Below are 7063 nucleotides of genomic sequence, written 5' to 3'. Positions count from 1 at the left end.
GGAGGTTTCCTCATGGCCAAGAGCTTGCCTGTGCGTTGGCATCCTGTCTACTCTGATGCCAAGGCCAAAGGGGGGAAGCTCCTCTTGTCTCCATGTGCTGCTTCAGCCCCCAAATCACCAAACACCCTCCCAATCCAGCTCTCTTGGGCAGAGGCTCAGAACTGGTGTGACCCTCAGCACACAGGTAAAAGGAGGTTGGAGAAGGGCTGGTGGGGACCCCAGGGGAGCGAGAAGGAGGGGGGACACAGTCTGTGCAGTGAGCTTGGTTCAGACACTGGAGCATGTGACACCTTGGCAGAGCTGGGAAGGAGGTGAAGGGAAACTTGCCCTGCTGTGAAGGGCTGAGTTCAGCTGAGCTTTAAGCCTACGATTAAGTCTCATTTACTTGAGGAGGATTTACGAGCGTGTTTAATTGCCTCCCCGAATTGGGATGGAGTCAAGGAAGGCTTTTTGTAAACGCTTCATCAAGCTGGGGCCTGAGCAATTAGAAGGGCTGGATGCTGCTGGGAAAGGGAAAGTCTGGGGTTTGCTGCCTGTGGTGGGAAAGCGCTGGCTGGGCTGCACTGGGATGGACTGGTGGGAGATCTCCAGCAGCTCCTATGGGAGATGCTGTTGGACATGTCCCTCCAGCAGGTCATTCCCCAGCTGGAACGACCACCTCCATGGAACAGGGTTGGGGGGATGACCCTGCTGGCACAGCGCCTCAGGGCACGGGGGATTTGGGTCACTGCAGCTGGGGATTTGGAGCTGTGGGCTCCAGGGCTGGGGTAATCCCCTGAGACACTGGGCAGCTGGGCTGAGCTGCCACCAGGCTCCATGTCACCACCCCGGGTTGTAATAAAAGACAGTGAGAAAATTACCATTGCACATGGGTGAGTGTCCACAGGAGCAGGGACAGGGGAAGGGCCCTGGGTAAATAGAGGTTTTGGGAGCCTGGATGGGTGGTACAGGAGCCACTTACAGCATGTGCACCCCGAGGCAAAGGAAGCAGGAGAAAGCCTGAAGTGACCAAGATCAGCATTTCTTTACCCAAAAGCGTTGGGACTTGCAGCTCTTGGCACCCTGTAGGCAGGAGGAGAAATAAAGAGTAATCCTGCCTGGCAGCAGCACCCCTGCACCTGGCTGGGGTGCTCACAGCAAGAGGAGATCTAATCAAGAGGGGTCAGGCAGGTTTGGGGTGCAAACAGGGGCATTTGGGGACAGATGCAGCCAGGAGGATGACGAGGCTGCAGCTAGGGCAAGAGGCTGTTACACACCGAGCTCCCTCCTACCCCTTCTTCCCCAAACCCTTCACTGGAAGCAAGGAGCAGCCTGGCTGAGCTGAAATAAAGGCACAGGACACTGCTGGCTGGGTCGCTGCACACATTCTCCTTTATTGTTAGCACACCACACACCTTTCTCCTTCCTCTTGGCACTTATTTTTAATGTATTTGTCTTAAAAAATATAAAACCACACACATGCAGCCTGCGTGGGTGCTGCGCAGAGACACGAGGAGCTCTCACAGGGTGGCAGAGAAGATGATTTTTTCCCCCCCCAAACGTTTTTCTTTTTTTTTCCAAAAGTGGTCAAGTGTCATCAAAACAGACATAAATAAAAATAAAAACCCAAAACAACCCAAAAAAACAACCCAAATACTGTTTATAGGAACCGCCTCTGGCTTGGGGAATGTGCCAGTAGCTCCCCAAAAAGGGGAGAGGGGAGAGTTTGGGGGAGGGAGGGGGGGGAGGGTGCAGTTTGCTTCCAAAAGAACAGTATTCCTGTAGTTCTGCATTTCTCTCTTCCTTTTTTTTTTTTTTTTTTAATATACTACAGCCTGAAATTCAGTGCAACAGGTACAACTACAGTGCAGGTAATGAACTATACAAAAAAGTTATCCTATCCATGTACAAGCTTTTGCTTTAGTCGCTATAGAAACTATACCTTTGCCTCTGTACCTTTCTGTATACATTATAGAGTGGAATATACTCCAAGAATATTTACAGTACTTTGCTTGTCAAATCAGAACCACTATAACTTAAAAGGTTTACTATTAACAACCATTGAACAAAAATATATATAATATAAATATCTTCCAGTCTATACAGAGCAGGAACTGGATGTATCCGTGTGGTGATGAATTTTGGTGAGTCTGGGACTGGGGGGGTTTCAGATCAGGCAAATATTGCCAAGATTAAAAACAGACAAAACAGACAAAAGAACACAAAAAAAAGTGATGATTTCCCTCTCCCAGCTGAAATTCAGGCAAAAAGGGAGAGGAGAAGCCGCTGGCGGAGACGACGCTCTGTGACCTGTGGTGGGATATTGACCTTCTCAAGCGCTCGGGTCCCACCGCTCCATCCTCAGCGCTCCCCCTGGGGTGGGGGGGAATCCCCCCTGCCCACCCACGAACCCACCCAGGGTGGGTGGGACTTGAAATCCAATGAGGCTGCTTTAAAAGAAATAACTCATTTTAAGATTTAATCAATTTACCTGATTCTGTTTGGTTTTCCTTGTGGGGTTTGGTGGGTTTTTTTCCTCCTCCTAATATTAGAACGTTAAAAAAAAACCCCAAAAGGAGTTTTTTAGCTTTAAAAAAAAATCTTCTACCTTGATTCCTCGTTAAAATTAATTAACCTATCGCGTCGTTACAAGTGGAGGCCGCCCTCCTGCTGGCTGGCGGGGTTGGGTTTTTAAAACACCGATTGGCTTTGAAATCCTGGACGCGAAACCAGCTAAAAAACAACAATAACAATAATAATAATAATCGTTTCTAGCAGGAAAAAAAACCCAAAATACAATAAAATAAAAATAATAAAATAGGTCAGTCTGTCCCCAATAAAGCAGTCTGGAAGATGGGGTGAAGGGGTGGGGGAGTCTGGAAGAGGGGTGAGGGCAGGAGCGGCAGGCGCCCCCGCTCCCCTCCTTCCTGGTTCTAAAACCACCACCCCACCCCACCCCCCAAATTCAGGGGAGAAGGCGGGTGGCTGGAGGGGCCGGCGGGGCCGCAGGCGGGTTACACCTGGGAGTCGGCGCCCAAGCTGTGGAACTCATCGGGGGTCTTGTCGCTCTGGCTCGCGCCCCCCTGGCGGAACCCGGAGGCGATTTCGTCGAAGGTCCGACCCTTCGTCTCCGGCACCTTGAAGTAGGTGAAGATGAAGAAGAGGACTAGCAGCACGGTGAAGATGATGAAGACGTAGGAGTCGCAGAGTTGCTGGGAAGGAGAAAAGAGGATGGGGGTGAGTGATTGGATCCCTCTGGAGAACGCCCGACCCTGCGGCTCAAAGACAGTTCCAGTTCCCCAAGACTCTGCTTTTTCCCTCCTCCCTCGGGGAGTCCATCCACCCAAACTGCCCCAGCCCAGGTTTTAGGGCTTAAGAGATGCCAGATGACCCAACTGGCACCAGGCAAGTCCTGTTCCCCCCCACCAAGCCCTGTTCCCCCCCCAAGGCATCGGGAGAGGATTACCGCGATGTACTGGAAGCCCATCCCCACGATGAAGTTGGAGGTCCAGTTGGACAGCCCGGCAACAGCGAAGGCGGCGGGACGAGGGCCTTGGCTGAACAGTTCTGCCACGATAAACCAGGGGATGGGGCCTGGGCCGATCTCAAAGAAGGCTACAAACCCGAAGATGGCCACGATGCTGAGGTAGGACATCCAGGACATTTGGTCCTAGTTCAAGGGGGAGAGAGAAGGTCAGTTCAGTCACAGGGGACAAAGCATCTGGGCAGCCCAGACTCAAGCACGGTGCTGGCAGAGAAGCCATGAGGTTCCTCCAGATTGGAAACTGGATTTCTGGCACCTCAGGAGGTATCTGGGCAGCAGGGACCGCTCAGCCACCACCTCTAAGAGGACAAGTACTTGCTCCTCTCCAACCAGATTTCCTCTTCCTGGCCACCACAGCAAGGGGCGGCACACAGGACCTCCTCCCTGCCCCCCTGTCCCCCTCAACACCCATTGCTCACCAGCAGTGTCAGGGCGATGGTCATGAGCACCGCACACCCTGCCATCCCCGCCAGGCCGATGAGGTGCAGGGTCCTGCGTCCGGCTCGCTCCACCACGAAGAGCTGTTGGAGACAGGTGACCATCAGCACATCCCCAGTCTGGAGGAGCCCCCCCCACCTCCTCCTCCAGTTTCACCAGTGGCAGAGGCCCAGCACTCACCGAAACAACTGTGAAAGCTGTATTCACCACACCAGAGCCGATGGTGGCATAGACTGGCTGCTCCACACCCGCCTTCTCAAAGATGCTGGTAGAGTAATAGAAAACCTACAAGGGCAAGGACACATCATGAAGAAAGGAGTCTGGTCTAATAGCCAACACAACCCAAGCTCTGCATGAACAAGCTGACCCACATCAACCAGGTCCCCCCCAAAACTCACCGCGTTGATCCCCGAGAGCTGCTGGGACAGCTGCAGGACGATGGCGATGAGGATGGGCTGGCGGTACATGGGGGAACGGAACAGCTCCATTATGGTGACCTTCTTCTCCCTCATCATTTGCCGACTCTCCTCCTTCATCTCCTGGAGGTCGCTGCTGACATCTGTCGTGCCCCTCAGCTTCTTCAGGACTAAAGGGAAGAGGAGGGGGGTCAGGAGCAGCTGAGGACCTTCCTGTGTGAGGGGAGGAGCTCGGGGAAGGGGTCACTCACCGCTCTTGGCTTTGTTCTCCTCGTTGCGGTTGATGAGGAGGAAGCGGGGGCTCTCGGGGGCGAAGGGCAGGATGATGCACTGCAGCAGGGCAGGGACGAAGATGAAGCCCAGGAGCAGTGGCCAAAGTGAGTCGTTTCCCATGATCAAGTCCAAACCAAACACCTGAGGACAAGAGAGGTTGAGCCCCTTCTCCCAGCTCCAGCTGGAGTCAACTCTGCTGCACACCCATCAGAGGCACGAGGGCAGAGGTGCTGCTTTCAGGTGGCTGACAGACATCCCATCACCACGCTGCCCACCCCAAACCCTGAGATCTCACAGCATCCCTGCTTCTGTTGAGCTTCAGGACCACACCTGCTGCCCCAACTCCACCTGAAGGGCCACAGAGACCCACAGCACAGGCCAAACTCCGCACTAAACCCCATCCCCAACAAACATCAGCATGAAGGATATGTGAACCCCTCCCACAGCTGGTTCTCCAGCACTCACCTGTGCTATGAGGATGCCCAAGACGATGCCAAGCTGGTGGAAGGTCCCCAATGCACCCCGCAGTGCAGTGGGTGACACCTCGCCCACGTACATGGGCACGAAACCGGTGGTGAGGCCCGAGTAGAGGCCGATGATGAAGCGGCCAAGGATGAGCATCTCAAAGGAGAAAGCCATCTTGGAGAAGCCCATGAGGACGGCAGCCACAAAGGCAAGAACGTTGGACATAAGCATGGAGTTGCGCCTAGGGAGGGAAGGAAGAAGGGTGGTGATGACCACAGGTGTCAGGAGAACATCAGCCCTCAGCAGGAGCCAAGAGTCCCTGGGGTGGGGTCAGGCTGCATGACCCCCAAGCTGAGGTCCACCATGGGGCCACCACGGTCAGTGCTCACCGTCCAAAGCGGTTGACAAAGAGCCCCACAGAAAAGGATCCGATCATGCCTCCCACAGAGAAGATGGCGACAGAGAGGGACCAGAGCGTGGTGAGGGTGGCGGGGCTGATGGGCTCATCGTATCGGTACAGCCAGGTCCGGTTGTAGAAGTCTTCAATCACCTGCAGAAGAGGGTGGAGAAACCACGCCGCGGGTTAAAACCATCCCCATGTCATCTGTGCCACCAGGGTTAGGAGTTGCCTGGCCACCTACAGACCCTTGGCCGGCAAGCAGGGCTCACAAGACGATGCGTCACGGAGCCAGGAGCCGCCCAGCCTGTGGCTCAGCTCCAACCTCCAAGGGAGGAAAGAAGCCTGATGGGATGCGTGGGGGAAATGCAGCCGGACGGGTTCTGGTCTCGCCCTGCTGAAAGAGGCTCGGCCTTGCCAAAATACCTTTCACCTCACCAGGCGGCCGCAGGGAGGTCACACTCCTCCCCAGGGCACCGGCTGAAGGGAGGGATGTCTCCATCACCAGAGAAGCAACAACAGCAGAGTAGGGGGGGGAAACACCAGAGATGGAAGAAGGGTGAGGAAGAGCAGCTGATGGATTCCCACCCCCTGGGACACTCCCTGGAGTCTCATTTCTAGGCTTTGTTTCCGCAGCGCTTCCGGAACGCAACACTTCCACTGCCAGTCTGCAACGCTCCCCGCCACGCTCCCGTCCCAGACGTGGCTCATCTCCACCTGCACACAACACCCTTCTGTAGCCCTGTGTTCTTTGTAGCTATTTTTAAAGCCAGCCCCATGCTGAAAGCCTTGAGTTGTGTAAGGGTCACACACATTCAAACCAAAAAGGCAAAGGGCTCCGGAACGCACCCGGCTGGAAGGAGCAGAGGTTCTGTGTGAGCAGGGGGAGCTGCTGCACCTCAGAGACCTTGCTGCTTCAAAGGGGTCTGTCCAGCTCCCCATTAAGTGGTTGTTTTCTCATCACTTGGAGCACAAACAAGAGCCCCTGGTAGGGGCAGCTCAAGGAAAACACCCTGCACATCACTGTGAGCATCAACCATGTCATCATGGAACAGGCTGCACAGAGAGGTGGTGGGTGCCCCATCCCTGGGGGTGTTCAAGGCTGGATGGGGCCCTGGGCAACCTTGTGTAGCTCCAGGCCTGTGGCAGGGGGTTTGGAACTCTGTGATCCTTGGGGTCCCTTCCAACTCAGACCATTCTATGATTCTATGATTATTTAAGTTGTTTCTTCTCCAAAACCCCTAAGCCACAAGGATTTCAATCTAAGTGATTTCCTTTACATCCCACTTCACCCAGAGGTTTCGACACTTTGGGGGCTTTTTCCCAAAAATCACTAACTGGTATTATTATCAGGAGAACCCAGGACTGGGTGTGGGTAAGCAGGTCTCCTCAAACATCCTACCAAACCTTGTGGTTCTCTAAATTCCCCCTTCTTTCCCAAAAGCCTCCAGCTCTCTCCCCCTAAAGCAGATGAAAGCTAATCCAAGCAAAAGCTGATGCCCAGCACTGGCTGAGCTACACTGGGCTGTGGTTTAACAAAAACCCACCACC

General features: G+C 54.1%; 1 protein-coding gene across 1 annotated transcript; it reads right to left on the bottom strand.

The window, feature by feature from the left end:
- Positions 1–1345: 1345 nt before the first annotated feature.
- LOC311200427 (solute carrier family 2, facilitated glucose transporter member 1) lies at positions 1346–5339 on the bottom strand. The gene is made up of 7 exons (XM_084274654.1): positions 5116–5339; positions 4629–4791; positions 4360–4547; positions 4142–4246; positions 3943–4044; positions 3446–3649; positions 1346–3191 (listed from the first exon to the last, which is right to left on the bottom strand). The coding sequence occupies exons 1-7, from the start codon at positions 5302–5304 to the stop codon at positions 2994–2996; spliced, it is 1149 nt and encodes a 382-aa protein (XP_084130780.1). The 5' UTR covers positions 5305–5339; the 3' UTR covers positions 1346–2993.
- Between the last annotated feature and the right edge of the window lie 1724 nt (positions 5340–7063).

Source organism: Gallinula chloropus (assembly GCF_964237585.1).
Source record: "Gallinula chloropus genome assembly, chromosome: 23".
Taxonomy (NCBI): Eukaryota; Metazoa; Chordata; class Aves; order Gruiformes; family Rallidae; genus Gallinula; species Gallinula chloropus.
The sequence above is the reverse complement of the archived record's forward strand: the minus strand, read 5'-3'. Positions and strand labels throughout refer to the sequence as shown.

What these genes read in the sequence shown, in the direction of transcription:
- LOC311200427 (XM_084274654.1), bottom strand. Translation starts at nt 5,304, where the DNA reads ATGGGCTTCTCCAAGATGGCTTTCTCCTTTGAGATGCTCATCCTTGGC. An exon ending in CCATCGCCCTGACACTGCTG is followed by an intron (nt 3,650 to 3,942) that starts GTGAGCAATGGG and finishes CCCTTGAACTAG; the next exon opens with GACCAAATGTCCTGGATGTC. An exon ending in TGGGCTTCCAGTACATCGCG is followed by an intron (nt 3,192 to 3,445) that starts GTAATCCTCTCC and finishes TCTCCTTCCCAG; the next exon opens with CAACTCTGCGACTCCTACGT.